Consider the following 23,131-nt stretch of genomic DNA (forward strand, 5'->3'; position numbering starts at 1 on the left):
TCTTAGGTTGTAGAGGTGGGTAGTAAAACTTTGGGCCCTGGCCATGTAGGAGGTTAAAGCTTAGTAGATTTCAAAAAATAAATCACTGGCTGATACTAAATGTTTAAATAATAAAGTAGTTAAATAAAAAAAAAAAAAAAACTTAAAGTGGCTATATTTGTGTTGTAGACATTCCAATTTAAACCACTGAATGACTTTGTTAACATTTCAACGACTGATGGGATTCAGATAAAAAATAAAGCGCAAGTTTAAAATAAAAGTGTAACTAGTTTAGTCCAGTTTGGCGGCTCTGCTTACACTGGACATTGAGAATGGCGCTGTCTGTGAAGCGTTCAGCACGGTACGTGACGACACAGGTAAGCTTCTGCCGGTGGGTCTCGCGGCTGGGGACCACCACGTAGTTGCTGCGGATGGTGACCGTCCCGTTAGGGTTGCGGGTCTCCTGGAAGGTGGCCTCGCCCTTCAGCTTAGTCTCCCACTTGATGACACTGGGAGGCTTGCCATTGGCCGACTGGCAGGTAGCCACCGTCATCTTACGCTTCTGCCCGCGGGCGATGATGGTAGGAGTGGTAAGGGTCATCATGGTCACAGGGCGAGCTTAGGAGAAAAAAAAATAGACATACATTATTGACACAGAAAAATACAGTTAATTGTACACTCTGTAAAACCATTAAACTGCGTAAAAGAGAGCTGTGTAACACAGTAGCATCAAGAATGCTAATTTATGCAGTGAAGAGGGGAAAAATGCTTGGCTAAACTTCAATAACATAATGAAAAAGCCAGAAATTGTGTTTTTATTACTCGTATAAAGCCAATATCTGCTCAACTCCACCTTGCCTATGACTTTGCCTCTAGCTATGATCCCTGACATTTAAAATGAACACATCCAATTGGGCTGCCTGAGAAAAGCAGGAGGGGGTGGAAACAGTTTTGTGGCGATATATAGTCAGGCTAATCCTCCCCCCCATCTTGTTCAAAGTAAACACATTAGTCAAAAAGCTCAAACAGATGCAAAAGCCACTCGTCTTTCCAAACGCCCAAAGTCATCCAATCTAAATTCTTTGTGGACTGCCAATTAGCAATACACTAGCTCCGGCATCAAAGCAAAAATGCGCATCGGCGTGAAACGCTGTCAGTAGGAACTGATAGCGGGACAGGGAGGGTTTGTGCCATCGGATGATAGGACATGAAGAGGCCTCTCTGAACGTTGGGAGCTGGTTATCTCCATTCAGGTTCGCTGGCACTTCCAGAGCCCCTGTTTTCTCAAAGGAGAGAGCACAAAAACGCCGCACAAAATGGCCCGGGAACTGACGAGCTGCGCTGGCAAGCCGAGACTACTTCAGCCGAGTGCTTCCTTTTGCCTGGCTTAATGAAAAACACACCAACACTTCATTTCTAATTACGTCTGCAATCACAGTGAGTGCGCAACCTTTTTACAAGCTACTATTCTCTTCAGGGATGCAGGAAGTGAGGGAGCTCAGGGGGCTGCAGGACTGTAACTGCAAAAGTTAAAAATAATAATAAAAAAAAGTCTGAAATAAAAAAAAAAAAAAAGATATGTCTAAAATTTGTATCTCATTTGATGTTTAATATTAACATCATACTTTAAACTCTGAAGGAATTGTAGGAACATTCTTACTGCATTGAAAATGTTTATTTGAAGGCAAAATTGTTAAATTCTTGAAAAGCCCAGCAGAAGACGATCCATTGTTCTGTGGTATCTAAGTACATTAGTACTAAGTGTACTCCCCCATTGGTCAGGCCTGAAGTCTTAATGTGTCAGAAAATACTAACATACTGAGGAATTGACAGCGGAATCAAACAATCACAATTTTATTCATGGTGGAGCAATTCTGTGAGAAAAAAGCATCACTTTAGGCCTGAAAGTCCTACATATGTCACTGACTGTGAGTACAAATGGTAGCCTGAACCAAAGAGCTCCAAGAAGAAGGAAAACAGCAGTAACTCTACGCTATGGCCATGAAAGTGTCGCTGTAAAACGGTTACAAGGTAAAATATATGTCAATATATCTGTTACAAGCTTCGTATAAAACATTAAATGTCTTTTACAAGCTTCAGTGTTCAGATTTAATCTCAAACAGCCCAACAGTGTGTATGCAAACTGCTGTTAGCTTAGCACTAACATACTACTAGCTAGCTAGCTAGTTAGCTGGTTAGATAGATAGATAGATAGATAGATAGATAGATAGATAGATAGATAGATAGATAGATAGATAGACATGGGAAGTCTTTCACAAGCATTGAATATCATCGTTTTATCTAGTGTTAAAGTGAATCATGGTTAGCTTAGTGCTAACCATTGTGCTAGCAGACGTTAGCATTATCGTGGAGGTATTTTTGTCCTCATTTTTGACATTTAAGGCCTGGACTGAAGGCCTAGTCACAGTTTGCCACTGTCTTTAGCAAGACAGAGCATGCACTTTCATTTTGTTGAGTTTATTCAAAATCTGCAGTTAGTCATTGCAATGTTTTAGTTAAAGATGCATTTTAGAGTGTTTTAAACAGCTTCTCTCACCAACTGTTGCTAAAACAAATGCAGGAGTTCTAGACTAGGTCTGTGTCCTAAAACAGCCTAATATTCTTTTAAAACTCTAACATTTTCCACCCAAAAAATTCTATCCCACATTTATTGTTTCAGCTATTGTAATAATCTCCCGCTAGATGTGAGCATGAGGCTTGACGGCGGGTGTGGCACTAGCGGCTTTGTGCCTTGTATCTACCAGCTAATTGGTCAATATGTAGCTCATTTGCATAAAGAGAGCAGAAACAGCTGCATGATGTCACCGTGTTGTCATGTAAACTCTGCTAAGAATTTCGGCACCTTCAACTTAAAACACCTTCCCTCACCCGCCTCCCCCTCTATCTCTCTCTCTCTCTCTGCCTGCTGGATGATGTATGACATACACCTCTGTTGCCCTCATACACAGAAACAGGCCTCAGTCTATTCACAGATGACCAGATCTAATGCTGAAAACAAGACACAGCGGTTTTATTGATTTCCACTGCAGCCATTTGTCTATTAATGGAATGGAGGCATGAAGGCTGCGTCTTAATGCATGTGTACGCATGTGAATGCATTACACACGCATTCCTGCCGACGAGGGCACAGCTAGGTGAAGAGCCTTCCTCTGTTCTAGCGCGAGGCGATCAATACACCTCAGGCACGGTAAACTTCTGAACCAAACACATTACAAATAAGCCCTGAGACCCGTCAAGGACGCACAGGACTTTTCCTCTGCAGCGCCTCTGAATCATGAATAAAATAGAGCCCAAAATAACGTCCTTTTATAGTGTAAGAGGAGCTAAACAGCCACGCAACTGCGACTGATGACACCCTGCTTCATCACCAGGGCAGTGCAGTGCAGCAATCAGTGCATCTGTGTGCATACAGTACAGTGCAAAAGTCTGAGCACATTACTTAAAACAATAGGTTTGTGTGTAGAAACACCATATATTATTAAATAAAAGGAAATTAATATAATGACATTAACACATTTCTTGGTCTCAAAGTTAGAAGACAGCAGAGGCAGCCAATCAGAACAGAAATCATGTACATATATCAGCCCTAAAGTGACGCTATCTGCTAAAACTAGTGAATTGTTATTTGATTTATATTGCAACCTTCACTATATGGAGAAACTGACATGATGCTTTAATATTGTTATGTTTGTGCTAATACTGGTGAATATTATCTGCTCATACTAGTGCATGGTATCTGCCGATACTAGTGAATTTTTATTTGATTACATTACAGATGAAATCAAACGTGAAACCAACAGGTTTCCAACGAAAACCACTACATCCGCTCTAGAGTTTAGATACGCGAAATTCAAGGCAGTCTGTGCAGAGATAAAGACATATCCACTTACAGAACATGTGCTAGTCAGAGCACGTTCAGCTGTAAATACCGATCCAATCCAAATATTACACTGAAGTGCTTCTGTGCTAACGCAACACAGTTTGATATTATACTTGACTCTATACACCATCCTTATGATGACATTGTATATACAGTACTGTGTGAAAGTCTTAGGCACCCAAGACACATTTTTAAAATATTTGAATAAACAAAAAAAATATAGAATGTTAATTAATAATGATTATATAGATAAAATCACATATAAATAAGAAATAGTGATTTTATGTATGTTAGTGTGTTTGTTTACCCATTTTCAAGCCTCTCCTCGAAGAAGCCCAGTATTATATGTAGTTAAAAAGCAGCTTTTTGACCAATCAGTGCCTCATTAAATTGTGCTCATGGTGTAATTGATGATATAAACAAGTCTCTGTGGCGGCTGTGAAGGTGTCAAGGAGAAATATGGACCCAAGACATTCTTGTTACTTTTTATTTTATTTAGTGATGTTTATTTCAGTTATGAATATGACTTTAGATGCCTAAAACTTTTCCATATATATATGTGTATATATTGCCTTCCATATGATTTTCATGGTCTAATTTTCAATTAAGAAGGAAAATATATCTACAAGGGTTCTTTTGACGAGAAACAGCACTCAGCTTTATGCTCATCAGTGTCTTTTTTGCTTCTTTTTCTTTTATAAACCACTGTTTACAGCACAGACTGCAGATCTTTGTTCATATATTATTGCAAACTGAGGATGAAAGCCAGCTCATTTGTATTAAGAAATCTGAAAAGTAGACGAACCCCAAACTTTTGAGGAGAGGTGCATCTAATTCCGGAAAATATCGCTGCTGTTGGAACAAAACATCGCATCTCCATTTTTGTCATCTTTCAGTTTTTGACATAGTTTGAAAACACCTGTTACCTTTTACATTGTGTGGAAATTTCAGGATAAATGAACCTAAAGAAACGACCCAAAATGACTTCGGAAAAAAAATCTGGTTCCACTGACTTACATTAAAGGTAAAAGTATGTTTTCTCTTCTCCTGTACAGCTGTTATTTTGGAGGTTTTGTTCTGACAGCAGCGACACTACGGAATATAGTTGTATGCAAATTCTGGCACATTGGTCATGTTCTGTTGAAATGAATTATGGTATGCATCCTCTACACAGACGCAGATTTTAAGGCACAGTTACTGTTTATTTGTTGTATTTGACATTTTAGGAAGAAAAATAAAACAAATTATGTGGCCTGCGCAAAATCATGGCATATTTAATATGTTAATATGTTAAACTCAGCAAACAAAAAGAAATTGTGCACTAAAATGTGCAGAAAACTGGATATTTCCTGTTGTTGTGTTTCCTGTTAATTTACTTTCCCTTAGAAAATCAACAAAGCATTCCATTTGACCGGAAGTGTTCAAACCTTTGGATACGACTGTATATGACATCATCAGTTAACAGTAGGGGTTGTTATTAACAGTTTATGGCTATTACAGATAAAATCAAATGGACCCAACAGCTTTTCCTATGAAAAATAGAACATCCGCTTGCCTCAAGTTTGGATAGTGAAATTAAAGGCACTTGGTCCAGAGATAGAGACAGATCTGCTTACAGAATATGCGCTAGTCAGAGCACATTCAGCTCTAACCACTGATCCAATCCAAATACTGATACTCACTCCTGGTGTAATCGGATTGTAGACTTCCTTATGAAAACACTGTGCAGCATCTCATTCGTTTTGAATGGCTTGTCTTTTTATATTTTATACACAGTAACTTATACAATGTATATTTATATTGTAAACTACACACCAAAAGTTGTTTTTAGATGTTTTTCAATGTTTAAAGTTTTAGGAACAACATGAAGTCATTAACTGTCCTGCGATGTACTGGTGACCTGTCCAGGGTGTATCCTGCCTTCTGCCCGAAGACTGCTGGGATAGGCTCCAGCATCCCCCCCCAGCACACTTTCTGTGCTGACCTTTACAGAACCGTCACATACATTTCACATGTGAATTGTGCAAAAAGCACATGTGAAATTCACGTGTTTTTTATGTCTTTTGTGGAATAGTGTGTTGTTTTTTTGTACCGTTTAGCCTGCTTCACAATGCTGGACATTATTTAAGTGAGGTTAAGATTTAAAAGGGGTGTAAGCAAGCCTGGGTCTAGTTTAATTGATCTCAATTATCAACTACATTTGGTTAAAGGCTTGATTGAATAACCAAGGAGTGATTCATTTCTTCTTCTTCTTTCGGCTGCTCCCTAGGGGTTGCCACAGCGGATCATCTGCCTCCATCTTGCCCTATCCACTGCCTCCTCTACTTTCACACCAACCTTCACTACATCCATAAACCTTCTCTGAGGTCTACCTCTTCTCCTTCTACCCGGCAGCTCCATCTCCAACATTCTTTGCCCAATATATCCACTATTCCTCCTCAACACATGCCCAAACCATCTCAACCTGGCCTCTCTGGCTTTATCTCCAAACTGCTCCACCTTCACTGTCCCTCTGATCTGCTCATTTCTAATCTTGTCCAGCCTTGTCACTCCCAACGAAAATCTCAGCATCTTCATCTCCACCACTTCATCTCCTCCTTTGATTATTTATCATTTAAAAACTCCAATTACAGCACTCTAATATACTGTAGTGAGCCATTATCAATCATTTTTGTCAGTTTATCTAGATTTGATAACGACTTTTGAAATGTGGTATTTTTGGATGTTAGTTTTGTTGTATTTATGTATTTGGTTAGTTATTGTGTATTTTGTTCATCATTCTAAATGCAGCTAAAACCGTTTTTTACAGCTCTACTAATTGGCTGAAACCTTTGTGTAAGTCAAGCTTACTTGATTCATTGTATTGATTCATCTGCAACCAGACATTTAATTGAGAACACGGATTTAAAACTTAGATCCGAACCAGAAAGTCAATCCTACACAAGAACAAGAACTGCTAGTGAAGTTCTCTTACCATAGACGGTGAGGTTAACCGTGTTCTCCCTGTTCCCTGCAGGGAAGGTGGTGTACTCGCAGATGTAGGCAGCCTCGTCAGAGAGGCGAAGGTTGTTGAAAATGATGGTGGTGTCCTCCAGCGAAGGCGTCGTCCTCTGGCGCACGGCCGGGTGCTTGAAGCTCACGCGGTCCTTAAACGGAGGCAGGACGGACACGCCCAGTGCCGGGTTGGCAATGGCCACGTTCTGCTTGGTGCCGTTGAAGAACTTCTGCCAGGTGACCTGCGAGATCTTCACCGGAGGCTTGCTGTTGATGAAGAGGCAGCGGAGCTCCACCGTGGAGCCCACGAAGCCGGACTTCACTGTGTCCATCTGTACAGACTGCCCATTTCCCACTGAAATGAGAAATTGAGAGTCAGTGAGAGGGGGTAATTGTGTAATTATGCAAAAGAAGTGAGCATAGAAACCTTAGAGTACTGAACACTTATATAGTGACCCATGCATTTGACACATCTTCTGCAGTCCCATAAGAGCCTAATGCAGATATTCTTTACACAGTGCACTTTAATGCAATAGTGGCCAAAAACCTTCACTCTTTGCCCAAATGTAGATCAGTCAAAACATGTTTGGGCCAAACTGACAAAAGCACAGACCAACTGGATTTGTGTAACTTTGATTTTTTTACTGAATTACTGCTTTTAACACTTCCTCCTTCACTGCAGGAGCTAACAGAGCTCGTTAACAGGCAAGGCGGTGGCGGCTACGGGCTCAATCTGTTTTTTAAGCAAAAGAGGCATTCATAATAAGACTGTTGCAACTAGATGCATGCCTGATGAGGAAGCCTCGGAGGCAGCCCACCCACTCACCACCCCCAAAACCCCCTCCCAGAGAGCCCCCACCAAATACAGACCTCGCCAACCTTAATTACTTTTCACTTGCAAACAGTTCTGTGGCAGCCTGAAGCACCTATTAAAAGAAACGGAGCTGCTTTCTGTGTAAGCGTGCCCACCATGAGAGCACTCACACGGCACTACACTAGAAAAGCAGGCGCTTAGTGGATGGCTGGGGCCCAGCCATGGTTAGCAGAGCTTGGGGGAGTTTGGAAGCATTAGGACTTGGAAATAAAGTTTTTATTGCTGTTTTTTTATACGTCTGATTTATATTTCATAATTATTTAAATCATTTTTACATTAACATTTGATTCAGCAGCTGTGAGTCTCTGACATTTTTCCATTCTACACCAACGACACACAAAGTTTTATCAGCATCTTAACATTGCAATAAAATTTCATTTCAGTGAGATAATTTAACAAAATATGAGAGTCAATTCAAGGCCTAATCGCTGCAGGGGTAAGAGATCAACAAGAGAATGTCTCCCCAACCTTGAGATAAACCAACAGGCGCCGTTTCTTTACAGATAACCCTGAATGTAAGGCCGCTCCACATTCAGACACCCATTGTCCCTCCTCCTGCCGAGCGCTTTTGGCCTTTTGTCTGATGAATGGCCTTCACCCTTTGCCACCCCACAATGTGTCAACACAAGCCACACTCCCTCACTCCGCTTTCTTCCTCCCTCCCGCTTTCTTACCTCCCCTTCTGTTCACTCCGATCCCTCCTCCTCCCTTCCTCCCTCTCTTCAATCTCCAGTCCCTTTCATTCCATTATTTTCAGCCACCCTTCCCTCCCTACCTCCCTGCAGAGATGGCGGTATCTCTTTAAATCTTATGGAGCTGCACGATATGGACGTAGTATGATACTGTGATTGGGGAATGCAGTGCATTGCATTAACTGTGTAAATTGTGGGTTTCTTAAATCTCATCATTTCATCCAGAAATCTCTTGGAATTATATCAGTAACTACTACTGAAGTCATGTAGTGACTAAAGGGTTAAATCATATCTGAGGCCTGTCTGAAGAAGCAGGATTTCTCGTTTAGCCAGCTAACTGCAAACATGTTGACCTAAGCCGGCCTGGACTTTCTGTCTCGCACCGTTGGATCACTTTTACACATCGCTACGGTAACTGATGCTGCCTGTCTAACCTGCCCTGGGGAAAGTTTCTGATTTGTCAAAATACTTAAAAAGTCTTTCAGAGTGGTTTAATCTGAAATGGAGCGTTACAGAGAAACTTTCTGACACTGATTTCTTAATAGTGGTGGTGACAGGAACCAGATATCACAATGATTACACACACACACACACACACACACGCACACGCACACACACACACACACACACACACACACACACACACCCAGCAAGTGTCTGTAGAATGTTGTATTTCATATCAAACCACTCTGAATGACTTCTTACATCTTAATCATTTCATTAATGCTCTTGGACCAATCAGGGCTGACCTTCTGTTGGATGCAAATCCTCCGGTCCTTTTCAGTTCACGTTTTTATTTTATTTTGATCTTTTGATCTAGTCTTTTCAACTGTACACACAATAAAACACAACCCCACAGTAACTGTTCAGGATATTTGAGCTTGACAGACAACAACCTCTATAACAGCCTACTTTCTTAATCATCTACGTTTTATTTAGTACGATTTCATGTCCGTCACTCGCTTGAATGTATAAATCTAACTTAGCAGGGAAACTATAGGCCACTAAGTTAACCACAGCTGTGTTTAATGGGTTTTGTTTAGTGAGGCACTCAGACTTAGTTGAATGTGCTTTGTGAGACCGGCACCTTGTATTCATTCACGTTTGCAGAATCAGTTCACATCATAAAAACACTCAGAAACTCAATGGTCAGCACAGCATTTCATAGAGAAATCATTTGAGTAATGCAGCTTTCTGTCCTAGTAATACTGAAAAGGCTGAAAAGGTCATGATAATGATTAATAAACACTATATTCTCCAGCCCTAATACACACCCTCACACACAAAAACACACCCACACACACACCAACACACACACACAGTAGAGGCCTCTGAAGTAAGGAAGTGAGTGAGTGAGTGAGTGAGGGAATGGGAGAGTGTTTGTGTGGCAGCGGACAGATGTGTCTCCAGTGGACTTCTGGCTCCTGTTGTCTTTAACAGATCTGGGTTATCTTAAGAGGCCCAGGACAGATTTATCTCCCCTTGACTGCACCGTGCCTTCAGGTGCTGTCTGACTGGACTGCCTCCCTGCACAGTCACATCCTAAGCCACACACACACACACACACACACCCACACCCACACACACACACACACACACACACACACACACACACAAACCTTTTCTCTCTCATGACTAAAGAGGTAATTATCTTATTCACAGAGGGCCTGTGTCAGAGGAAGTAACTTCTGCACTAATTCATATCACTCATAAAAGGCAGACATGCTGAAAAATACAATTTACATAAACACAAGGGCACATATCCCTGACTTCTTAATCTCTGAAATGGTTACAATAAAGCAACAGTCAAAGTATTTACACATTCAAACGAGTATGATGGAGAAGCCTGTCCAAAACTGCTGCCTGCCTGAAATTTCTGCCACAAATTGCCTGATTTAGCTCTCAAAAAGGTCTGGTAACTAAGTGATGTGTTATGGGATGAAAACTGTGCGTGGCAGGATTGTAAACGGAATCATTTTTGAATAATCTCAAGATAAAAACGTATGAACATTAAGGCCCATGTTTGCAATTTTTACAAAATTCACAAATTGTAATTCTCACCAAATTTGCAAGAAAAGAAAAATCACATAGAAAGAGTGTCAATGTGAGGTAGTCATGTTCCTTGACATGTTGTCATACATAGTGTGTTTTTAGTTCAGTGGCTTTTACACAAAGTCATTGTTCCCTCCACATATTCCATGTCAACAATCTATAGTTTTAGCAAGTTGTCTACTGTGTACATGGCACATCATGGCCTTATGATGAAGGACAGTTATGTCCTTATATTATATTGAAGTAACATCTCAAGACAGCCAGGAAGTTAAATCTTGGGCGCAAATGTGTCTTCAAAATGGACAATGACCCCAAGCATACCTCCAAAGTTGTGGCAAAATGACTTAAGGACAACAAAGTGAAGGTGACAGAATGGCCATCACAAAGCCCTGACCTCAATCCCACAGAAAGCCTATGGGCAGAACTGAAAAAGCGTGTGCGAGCAAGGAGGCCTACAAGCCTGACTCAGTTCCATCAGCTCTGTCAGGAGGAACAGGTCAAAGTTCCAGCTACCTATTGTGAGAAACACGTGGAAGGCTATCCCAAACATTGACCTGTTGATCAATTAAAGGCAATTCTACCAAACAAGCTAACTACACATACATAAACTTCTATGCCACTGGGGATGTGATGAAAGAAATATATATATAAGAGAGAGGGAATAAGTACATGGATTAAATGTCAGAAACTGTGAAAAACTCAGTTTTTTAGTATATATATATATATATATATATATATATATTCTAAACACACACACACACATATAAGTGATGATACAAAACATTCAGCACACTGCGTCTATTCAGGCACAGACAGCCATTTTAGTATTCATGCCTAGGAAAAGTGGATTGGATCAACCTCCCCACTGTGTTTGCTTACTTTTAGCCATTTTAAGAAAAAAGCAAGGAAACTGTTTAAGAAACAGGCCTTCGGGGGAGCTTCAATCATATCGGTCTCAAGCAGGGTTTAAATGATGAGCTTTGAGTCATAGTCATGTCAGAAGGGATCAGAAAGAGCTGGATCCATGGAAGGGCTGAGAGAGTAAATTAAACTGAATTTATGGAGCTTGAAAAAAAAAAAAAAAATTAAAAATGAACCTGACATCCTGGTTGGCAGGGCTGAAACTCATCGTTCTTTCAGCAGGCAGAAACTGGCAGGAGTAGAAGCTTCATACATATGTGGGTAAAGATTTTTTGGAAAAGAAAAAAGCCTTCAGAAAAACTGACTGAAGGACATTTGTACGCACCCCGCAAGGCGAAGAGCTACTGCACTGATCCCGGCAAACGCTCAGTCCAGGCCTTGAGCGGAGAAGAATAAACAAGATATTCTCCTTTCATTCTCGCTCTCTTTCTCTTGCACCGAGTTTCTGTCCCGGCGTTTGGCAGGAAGCGGGGATTGATATTCCTGTCCCTTATTCCAGCTCCGCGAGCCGCCTGCTAACACCTGGAGAGGTAGACGCGGGAGGTGTCGACCTTTTTGGACTAGATGAAGCCAGCACATCATCTCTCATTTCCGTGGGCCAGCATGGGCGAGATATTTTTGCCCCAAATGCAGACCGCCATCAGCAGCTGTGAGCGCCAGGCGACGGGTTGATTGGCTAATTGAGTTTGACAGTGTGGTAGCTGGAGCGTCTACCTTGGGGAACACCTGTGTCCTTGTCTAACTCGGGCCGGCCTCGTATTTCAGCCCGATACGGCTCACGTTAACCACCATGACAGAACTGGATGTGTGAGAGACATCTGGTGAAGTAAGCTTGTGACAAAGCTCTCAATATTCTAGGAAACCATTCATATCAGATGAGGGAGAGGATGGTGCAAATTGCATGCTGCCATTCTAAAGTTTGGAATACCTTGCCTTATCAATGTTTTATTCAATAATAATTTATGCTATAGCGCAGACAGAAAATGTATGGTATTTTTAAATCCATTAGGTGACATTTTGGGAACAACAAGCAGCTTTTTAAAGATAAGTATTGAATAACATTACATAAGATCATTTGTCATGTTATCTGATATTCTGTAATGCAGCATTGCATCCCTAGATGTCCTTTGGGATCTATCTATCTATCTATCTATCTATCTATCTATCTATCTATCTATCTACCTATCTATCTATCTATCTATCTATCTATCTATCTATCTATCTATCTATCTATCTATCCATCCATCCATCCATCCATCCATCCATCCTCCGCTTTATCAGGCATGAATACATATGTGGTATTTGACTTCCTAGCAGTTAGCTATACGGGCCTTGCCTCAAGTATCCACCCCAAGTTTTCAAGATACATCATCTTTATTAGTCTTAAAATTGGAAAATCTTACTGAGAGACTTCTATGAAGCCACTGTAAGAGGTGCCTATGCATGTTTACAGCAGATGACGTAATGATTCATGCTTTTAATGTTGGCTACATTGGCTCTAAGTCAACTGCCTCACCACTTTTTAAAAATGAGGCATAGGACACCCAATTCTTAGTGCTATACAGCTTCCTCAAGTATAAATTATAAAAACACCCAACTGTGTATTCATATTTATGGAACGACTGAATTGGATCAACCTCCCCACTGATTAACCTCCCCAATTTTAGGCATTAAAAAAAAAAAAAAAAAAAAAAAAAAAAAACAGCCTCCACCCCATCAGCACTACATCTCACTTTCAAGAAGCATCATCAAAAACGAGGTCTGCTAGTCTTAAAATAAGAGAATCTTGTTCTAGGGACCACTGTGGCACCACTGTATGAGGTGAGCAGATATGTTTACAACAGATGCAATAATGGTTCATTTTTTATTATGGCTGGAGTGTCTCTAAAGTTTTTATTGAGAACTTTATTCTCAATGCTACACAAGTTCCTCAGTTGTAAATTATAATGAAAGAGCTTCTTCAATTTTTAAGTATTTTTTTTACAGTGTTTATTGTTACTGTTACTTTTTACTTTTTACATTGTAAAGTATCTTCTATAAAATTGGTTTTATATCATTAAGACAATGATTTCAAACTTACAAACAATGATTGCAACTTTTGCAAGCATATCCATGATGTTTCATGATGTCATAAATATCATTGTTGTCAGAAGAAAACCTTGTACCTCCAAAATGGTAACTTTACAGGAGAAGGAAAAAATCTACTTTACTTTTAAAGCCAGTTAATGGAACCAGACTTTTTGGGCCATTTATTTTGGTCCATTCATCATGAAATTTACACACATCGTAAAGGGTGACAGGCATTTTCAAATTATGTCAAAAACTGAAAAACAAGGTTTTCTTCTGACAGCGAAATACTACAGAGACAGAGGAGCCATTCCTACTCCAGCCTCCCAATTTCAGTACCTATGCACACTGCAACAAATCAGCAGTGGCCCCTACATGCAGCAAACCAGTGGAGGTAATTACACATCTGTAGCCCAATCTAAGGACTAAAGAATCCAGGCCCTCCAAGGACCCCCTGCACTCCTGGGCTGGTGATGCCTCCTGCAACACAGGAGGTGAGAGACTGTAATTGGAGTGCTCACACTGGAGCTGCACTGTGGACGAGGTGGAGGGGCTGACGAAGGAGGTGGGTGTGGATACACTGTCTTACAAAAGAGAATGACTGAGAAACAGAGGAGACGAGAGGAGAGAAGATAAAAAGATGGAGAAAAGGCAGGAAGAAACTTCATAAGTTCAAGAATAAACAGTGAACGGAGCCAAGATCTCACACAGAAACCCATTGTTAAGCTTGATGATGATGGTCATTTAGACAAATGATTATTGTCTGCAGAATTATTGTGATGAATGATATCATTGTGGTCTCAGTTCAAATGCAAATAACCACATGTAAGTGTTACAGAGCCGGATGGTCATACATTTACCATATTATCACTAACAGGTCTCATAATATCACATAATTATATATATATATATATATATATATATATATATATATATATATATATATATATATATATATGTGTGTGTGTGTGTGTGTGTGTATGTATGTGTATGTATATATATATATATATATATATATATATATTACTATTACTATAGATACTATATCACTACATATTTATATATCTTGTACAGTGAACAACCTTCTGCACATTTAAATTGTTGTTTATTTAATGAATTTAACAAATTGGGGAAAAATAAAACATAAATCTTGGCCTGTTCACAAGTTATGGCACAGTTATGGGATGTTCAAACTTTTGCATACGACACAGGCAGCAGTAACACTGGTTACATCCGGTTCTCTGTGTTCATTTGGTTGGAAAACAATTTTTTTCTCTCCACTGGAAAGTAGATCTCGACTAGATCTAGAGCTCCTGTGTTTCATTTCCATAGATTCTACATTATGGTCTTTTCAAGTGGTGTTTGAAGTATGTACAGTATTGTACACAAGTCACCTGAGCAAATTCTTTAAACCATTCATCTGGGAAGTAACTGTGTTTTTGCCAGTAAACACAAGATGTAATATTACAATACTTTTTTGAAAAGTAGCAGCAATTTCATGTTTCCAAACAAGCAGTTGAGATAATGCAAGTTAGTCAGAAGGTCTGCATTTTAGTTAAGCAGCTTGTGATGCTCTTTTTCTAAAGCCTGTAATTAAGTCCTTTTTCTATTGTGGACTTTTGTAAACTAGCCACAGGTTATAATGATCATTTAAACAGAGTAGATAAATAAAGCTGAAGCAATGAATTAAACAATCTGAATGAATTAACAATAATCAACAATTTGTAAAGTACCAGCATTTACATAAACGTTCACAAGATTCATTAATGTCAATTATTGGCACAAGACCACCTACTACCTTCAAGATAATGAAGCATTATGAGTACTACTGGTTTACAAGTAAATGGAATCAGAAGAAAACAGGATCATAATCGTACATAAAATAAGTAAATGTTAAAAGTCTGCTGATGATCTGCTGGACTGCTACAGCACAGGCTGTTAGACGACAGAACACAGTGGGTGAGAAGTTCAATGTGAGCTTTAGGAGCTTAACAGTTTAAAGAAACAGGTTAGGAGTTCATGTAATGGTTGGCCATCATGTAATCAGTATAAAAGACCAAGAGGAATGTGATAGTAGTGACTATGCATTACTATCTCTAAGCATAAGGAAGCACAGCTGACTTCTGCTTTTTGCCTCTGGGCCTGCTTCTCCCAACGCTCTCTTCCTGACCTCTAGATGCCCCTAGATGTGCATGCCTAAGTAGGCTGTTCTTCTGTGGTGGCCATTTGCTGGCCTCCATGTAGGTGTATCTGGTGTCCCCTGGCCCTCCATGGGGTGTCATAAAGGAGTACCGCTGAGGGCTTTCAGAAGATGGAGTAACCTTGAGTGACATACGGGTAAGTGCAAGCTAAAGCTTAGCTTTACAAGCATCTTGTCGGCAGCATTAACTGCAAGCTCTCCTCTCCATGTAATTACCACATAGGCGGCTAATGACAGATTCATTTCATCTGTGTGGCCAGTATTTGTTTCCCCGATGCTGCCCCTGAGTGAAAGCAACACACCTTGAAAATGTCGAGCACCAGGCCTTTGATTGCCCGACAATCCACAACATCTGCCATGGAGAGGGCCATGAGGCACAGTGTGTGGCCCACTAGTCTCTTAACATAATGATAATATATAACAAATAGCTAAAAAAAAAGCTTCAAAAAATGACAGTCTTTGTACAGCTAGCGCCCGAGGACCTCGGGAAATCATTTCTGTCTTACCAAGGCCATTTCCATTCATGCAAAACAGTCAGTGCACTGCAAAAAGCCCTGCTTGAGTGGCTCATAGCAGCCTTTGTGAACCAATCGAGTAGCTCGTCATACTAAATCAAGATGCCGGAAGAAAACATTTTGAATTGAAACAATGGTTCGTTTGAGCAGACACACCAGTCGCTCTGACGAACACTATTAATTTTCTAACAAACCCAACAGCCAGCAGTAAATCTAATTAACGTGCGCCAGAAAGTACCCATTGTGGCTTATTAGCAACATTTCTAAAGCATATATGAAAAGCCTATTATTGTACAGTCATGGAATGCATTGCGATAATAGCTTGATGGGTAAGTGGAGGGATGGAGTGAGCGAGCAAGATAGAGATCGGGTTAGAGAGAGAGAGAGAGAGAGAGAGAGAGAGTCCTTTATACGATAAAGCCTGCTTTACTACAGCTTCAGTTCCCTATGAGGCCCATTCCAGCACATACGTGAAGCACGTGGAGTCGACTGTAGCCGGCACACCCGGCATGCCACTTTTCTTTCTCTCCAACACGCTCTGAACAGAGCAGGCATTCTCCGGGAGCCGCAGTCGAAGCGACATCTCAGGGGGGCAATGGGGTACGACAGAGGGCCCGTTTCAGGGCTGCAGCAAAACCAGTGGCGCTCTGCCCATCTCATTAGAGAACCACAGAATGGCCTGTTTGGGTACTCCAGAAAATACAAAGGGCCTGTGCACGGGTAATCTAATAGCACGAGCAGTCCTTCGGACAAAAAAGAAGAGCTATTTTCTTCAGCAGTACAGCTAAATATGTTTATGTTCCTAAGAGAGCTGACATGCTGCCAAGCAGTCCATCCACCGCATGTTGTGGACAGAGTCCGTTCAAGTGGAGTATCATGTCGCAGTGCTGTATCAAATTAGCAGCAGAAATGAAGGCACCGAGGTGCAGACGCGAATGCAATCGATAGAGAGACGGTAATGAGTCCTATAGTATCCCGCCCACGCAGACATTCTCTCCGGCTTCTGCATGAGTGTGTGTGTGTGTGGGAGCACGTCTGTTTATGACCAAACTTTGGTGCTTTGATATCCAGCAACTAAGCCTACTCTGCCTCACGCAAGCCTGTGGCCTTACTGGCTGCTTCGGGTTAAAGATCAACAGCAATTCTGGATTTTGTTGGATTTTTTTTTTTTGGGGGGGGGTTCCACCCACTAGTTAAGACACCCCCAATCACATGACACTGCCAGCGATAGGAGGGCGTTAACTTGTGAAGGTACCACATCTTTTCTAACTGCTGCTCACTAAATGTCATTGGACAGTTGAACGTGCTCGGAGGAGACGCTAACCACCAGATTTGTTACGTCAGCTAAGAGATGCCTCCACTGACTAGCATCACGCTGCGTGATGGGGTAGAGGCGGGGCCATCCTACCCACCCAGAGAGATCGAGGCCAATTGTGCTGTAGCACCACCAGGGATCAAACTCACAAATTAAATCTGTGATGCAATAATTGTGAATTTTCTTCAACTTGTGCATTCATATGATGTCATCTTTCACTCAGAAATCCATTGGAATCACACTTTATTTTCTAAAGTGTGGAACTTCACAGACTAACCACCAAGCACAATGACAACTAGGTTCCAATTAAGCAGGCTAATTGGTGCTAATAGCTCGGGTTTTTTGTTATTTGCACAAGACATGTCTCTATAAATGTGTTATATCTGTGGAGAATAATTGCAATAAGCACAAATAATTGAGATTGCGATGTAATAATTGCGACAGAACTAGCACTGATTGATTTGACAGTGCTTGGCCCCCTATGAGTAATACTACATGAAGCAGTAAATATGGCAAGTAAGTATGTTTGTCAAAGTATTCTTCACAGTTAACAAGTGAACTTTCATAAATTTTGATAGCACTGGTAGGGGAGCAGTCTGGATGGTCCCTTTGATGCCGTACACTTTGGAAAGTGATGTCTCAGACTGTCATGATTTCAGTGGGAAGAACATCTGAATTCACAAATCTGGAATAAAATAGTGCAGATATAAGCTGCACCAGGGATTTACAGCCTATACAGTATTAAATGGCTAACTGTTAGCACGGTTCACCACCGCAGGCGAAACGGTCTCCCTCCACAAATATTTACATTCAGTGGAAAGCCACTCAGCAGATGGCCAGCACCGCTGCTTCCCTCCACTGCCCTCTTGCTCCACATTTCCCAGCAGCTTCCCACCCCTCCACCTTGGATTTCTCAGTACTCGATTCCAGAAAGGCCATCGTCTGCCATCTGCTCAGGCTACAGGGTGTGAACTCCCGGCCGGGCTTTTCACCCACCGCTCACGCAGAGCAGCGGTTCTGATGAATAAACAGTATAGCACTCGCTTCAGGGAGCAGCGCTATCAGCCTCACTCGCAGGAGGAACACATGCTCCTGACCTGAAAGGAGGACGCAGGAACACACGGCTGTGCGATGACACAACTGGATGCGTATGGATGTGACCCTACACGCTCCGGAGCCTGAACACACGAGCCCACGCAGCTACCCCTGCACACCAACGCAGCTACCCCTGCACACCAACGCAGCTACCCCTGCACACCAACACAGCTACCCCTGCACACCACTAGCAGGTGCTTTGGAAATATCAGGGGGAACAAATCAGCAAACATCTCTCTCTCTCTCTCTCTCTCTCTCTCTCTCTCTCTCTCTCTCTCTCTCTCTCTCTCCCCCACCCTTCTTCTCTTTTTTCTTAACCTCTTCTTTTTCTCCCTCCCTCTGTTCTCTTTCTCTCTCCATCTTTTTTCTTTCAACCTGTTTTTTCTACCTCCTTATATCTCCCTCTTTCCTCTCTCACCCTTGTCTTTGTACCTTTCTTTGCCTCTTTCACACTTCTAATTCTCTCTCTCTCTCCTCTCTTTCTCACCCTTGTCAATCTCTTTTTCTCTCGCACTCTCGTTTGTCTCTGGTTTCCCTCTCTTTGTCTCTCGAGCCCTCTTCTCTCTATTTCTCTCTCTTCTTTCTTTTTCTCTCTCTCTCTCTCTCTCTCTCTCTCTCTCTCTCTCTCTCTCTCCCTTTATCTCTTGCCCACCTCTCTTTTTCCTTTCTTTTGCTCTCTATTTCTCTCTTGCTTTTTTATTCCTCTCGTTCTCCATCGCTTCCCTCCTTCCTCTTTCTCTTGTTCTCTGTCCTCTCTCTCTCTCACTTTCTCCCTCCTCTCTCTTCATCTTTTATGTTTCTCTTCTCTTTCTATAACTTTCCTTGATCTCGCTCTCTCTCTCTCTCTCTCTCTCTTTCTTTCTCTCTCACTCGCTCTCATCCCAGCTGTTTATTTTTTTTTTTGTTTTAAACAAGCCAGCAGTGATTCATTTTTCACAGCTTGTTCTGTCAGCAGTCGTACGTGTTTTGATTGGCGTACAGTAATAAGGCCGGAGATACAGCAGGCACAAACACTGCATCCCCACTTTGGTAATCATGTCATTTATCATGTCTCTTTAGCAGGAAGAAAAACAGGTGGAGAAAAGGTCGACAAATCTGTGGAAGGCTCGCTGCTGTGTGCTTTAACAGGGAGATTAGAGAGCTGTGGCTTCCCTCCATATGTGACCTTGCTTAAAGAAAAAAAAAAAAACCTGCCAGTTTCTGTCACACCAACGGCCCAAAAAGACGAAAAACCCCGGGAGGTCAACAGAGCATAACCACAATAAACAAAAGGCAGGTCAGGCACATGAAACGACCCTGAACACACTACAGCAGGCGCATAAACAAGGGCATCGTCATGGTTTCGGTTACACTGAGAAGAAGAACAAACACAGCTCTGTCACTACCTGCCCCATCAGCCAATGACATCATCACTGATACCAGATAACCTGCCAGCAACGACCAAAAATAAGAGGGGGGGGGGACTCTTGGTCAATGATTACACTCAGCTTTGTGTACAGAAAGTGGTTATTTGCAGAACCAATGACAGACAGAAACTAGGCACAGGTGACAGAACAGACAGTGAGCGACGGCCTGTCTGTCTGGCTTCACATAAACATGTGCGAACATGGATGCAGGAGGCTTTAGCCAGAACTGAACTGGACTAAATAATTGATGCTCACATTGGCTGGACAGCTGTGTGGCTCAGAAAGTGAGCATTGTGTGTGTGTGTGTGTGTGTGTGTGTGTGTGTGTGTGTGTGTGTGTGTGTGTGTGTTTGTATTTGTGCAAAAGTGGGCTAGGGGTGCGTGTGTTTGTGGAAGGAAGGGTTTATCTACAAGAACAGTAGCCTACAAAGTAAACATCTCAACGCAGCTTTAAGTGACTTCAATGATTTAACAGGCTTGGGTTGGGGATGGGTTATAACCCAGCATGTTTTTGGTGCAGTGATAAACTTCACAGTGCACTTTTCTAATTATATTAGATGTGTATCATTAGGACTAAAACACTTATAAAAAAAAAGACCTGGGGACAAGAACAACAAGCATACAGCAAGTGCATAAACCATATAGTAAAAAGCTGATTGGATGTCAGCCCAACCTTTTCACTAATCTTTTCCTCCAGTTTCTTCTAAAATTATTCACTTTTGCAAACACTGAATGGAAAAAACTCACTGCACTCACTTCTTCATACCTCTTTTAAATGTAGTGTGGTGGCGTTTTGTTTGCAGGGTTGCTGCAGAGTTATAAAAATCAAATTAAGTGATTATTAATAACCTTTCAAGACCTCAATAAAGGAAAGAACTCTGCATTTTCCACCTCTAAAGCTCAACTTGGGCTGGCATTATTGTGTTTATTTTACTCAGATAGGCTGGATGAAAATGAAACATGAATAAACACAATCCTCACTGCATTCTCAGCGTGCTTGGTTCTCGGTTCTCGTTATCGGTTCTCTAGGCCTTCACCAGTCGTCAATTTCTGACCCACTGACCACTGGACTTTTTGGGTTGACAGACTATTGTGGTCACTGAAAAAAGGCGAGCAATAAGCACCGCAACCCCAAACATTTGTGCGAAATAAAATGAGTTTTTAAGAAGCCGAAGGAAACGCAGAGTGGCATTAACTCTCCAATCACACAGCCTTCCGCTGAAACACACCCGCAAGCACGTGTCAATGAAAGCTGTTCATTTTTCAATAACACAGCCGTGTCCTCTAGCGCCAAATCTATAACAGCTGTTAGAAGTCTTAATGCACAAAATAACTAATCAATAAATAAACACGGGGCCGGGCCCTTACTGAGGGGCTTTAAGTAATGGATTACCGGCCCGGGACGACCACTGTCCCCAGGAAGAGCAGGAGGAGGGAGTGGAGCAGGCAGGATTCATAGGGAAGGGTTTGGGGGGGATGAGGGAGAGAGGCGGAGAGAGGAAAGATAGAACAAAAGAGAGAGTAAAGAATAAGAAAAAGAGTAAAGAAAGAGAGAAAGACAAAAAAGGAAAGAGAGAGAGAGAGAAAGACAGAGAGAGAGAGAGACAGAGGCGAGAAAAGGTAAAAGGCAGAGAGAGGAGAGAGATGGGAAAGAGAAAGGGAGAGACAAGAAAAAAGAAAAAGAAAGAATTAGGTAGAGAAGTGGAGAAAGGAGAGACAGAACAAAAGAGAGAAGACAGTAAAAGAAAGTAACAAAGAAAGAGAGAGACAAAGAGAGACTGAGAATGAGAGAATGAGAAAGCGGCAGAGAAAGAGAACTAAAAGAGAGCATGAAAGATATACACATGGAAAAAAAAACAGAGGAGAAAGAGAGAGAGGGAGAGGAAAGAAAGACAGAAATGGAACAACACACAGACAGGGTGGGTAGAAGGGGGGGGGGGGGGGGGCAAAGAGAAGAGAGCGAAATGGGAAAGTGAAAGGGAGACAAGGAAGAAGAGAAAATGAACCCCAGAGAATGAAGGAGAGAGGTGGACAGAGGAAAGAAAGCCAGAAACGAAACACACATCGACAGACAGAGAGAGAGAGAGAGAGAGAGAGAGTGAGATAGAGAGACAGAGGGATCTACACGGTCAAGGGGAGAGAAGGGGGGAGGGGTTCCTCCTTTGAGCAGATTACAGCATTGCAGCAAAACACATTAGAGAAATACACCCTCATAAATACTCCTCCATCACACTGAGTGAAAAACACGAGAACATTATAAACCGCAGAGCTGAGCCTGTTTACAAAAGCTCCGAAAATAGCACTTATGTACAACTACTGCGAAATGTAAGGAACTCATTAGGCTTGGCTCACTGTGCTCTGAGCTCCAGTGTCAGAGAACATCGCAGACTCGGCCCCTCAAACACCGTAATACAGTGCGAATGTTTTGGAACAATATGCGCTACGGCAAGAGCCCATAATTCAATACATGTGGTGGTTTGTGTGTTTGCGTGTGTGTGTGTGTGTGTGTGTGTGTATGGGGAAAGGAGAGGTTCGGATGGTGTTCTGCAGAGGCGGAGGCCTCGGTACACTGCAAAGCCAGCACTGAACAGCATGGAAAGCCTAGCCAAAAAAAAGTGGTGGTGGTGGGGGGGAGGGGGGGGGAGGGGGGGGGGGGGGGGGGTTGTAGGGTTAGACCAGGGATGGCCATGTAAATCCGGCCTTGGCGCCCATCTGCTCCCGCAGCCAAAATTCCAGATAAAGCCTGGAGAAATCGTAATCCAAAACGACGTTCACATGGGAAAATGTGGACCAGCTACTGATAAGGAAATTGGTTAAATAGGTGAATCCAAGTGGTTCAATGTTAGAACAGATTTTGGAGATGTGTTCAGTCCAAATATAAAACTCCTGTGTCAGATTTATATTTCTGTAGAAATAAATATAAAAAATCTCCTTAACCCTTAGACATGAGGTTGGTACTTTTATTTTGCTACTACATTTATTATGTATATAATATCATTATACAGTAAGCTATGCAATTAACTACATTTATGCTCAACAGCCTTGAGTCTTTAAAAAAAAAATCAGTTGTATTCAGTCATTCAGAGTGCTAACTTACCAATTCAGACCTCTTCACAGTGGT

General features: G+C 41.7%; 1 protein-coding gene across 1 annotated transcript in view; it reads right to left on the minus strand.

Annotated features, from left to right (window-relative positions):
- Window positions 1–23,131, minus strand: part of nectin1b (nectin cell adhesion molecule 1b) — a 142,179-nt gene that overhangs the window by 46,711 nt on the left and 72,337 nt on the right. Inside the window, exons 2-3 of the mRNA XM_017701951.2 lie at window positions 6,855–7,229; window positions 298–597 (exon numbers count right to left, since the gene is read on the minus strand). Coding sequence (XP_017557440.1) covers window positions 298–597; window positions 6,855–7,229 — 675 coding nt within the window. The remainder of the gene's footprint in view (window positions 1–297; window positions 598–6,854; window positions 7,230–23,131) is intronic.

Source organism: Pygocentrus nattereri, chromosome 7, assembly GCF_015220715.1.
Source record: "Pygocentrus nattereri isolate fPygNat1 chromosome 7, fPygNat1.pri, whole genome shotgun sequence".
In the NCBI taxonomy this organism is placed as follows: Eukaryota; Metazoa; Chordata; class Actinopteri; order Characiformes; family Serrasalmidae; genus Pygocentrus; species Pygocentrus nattereri.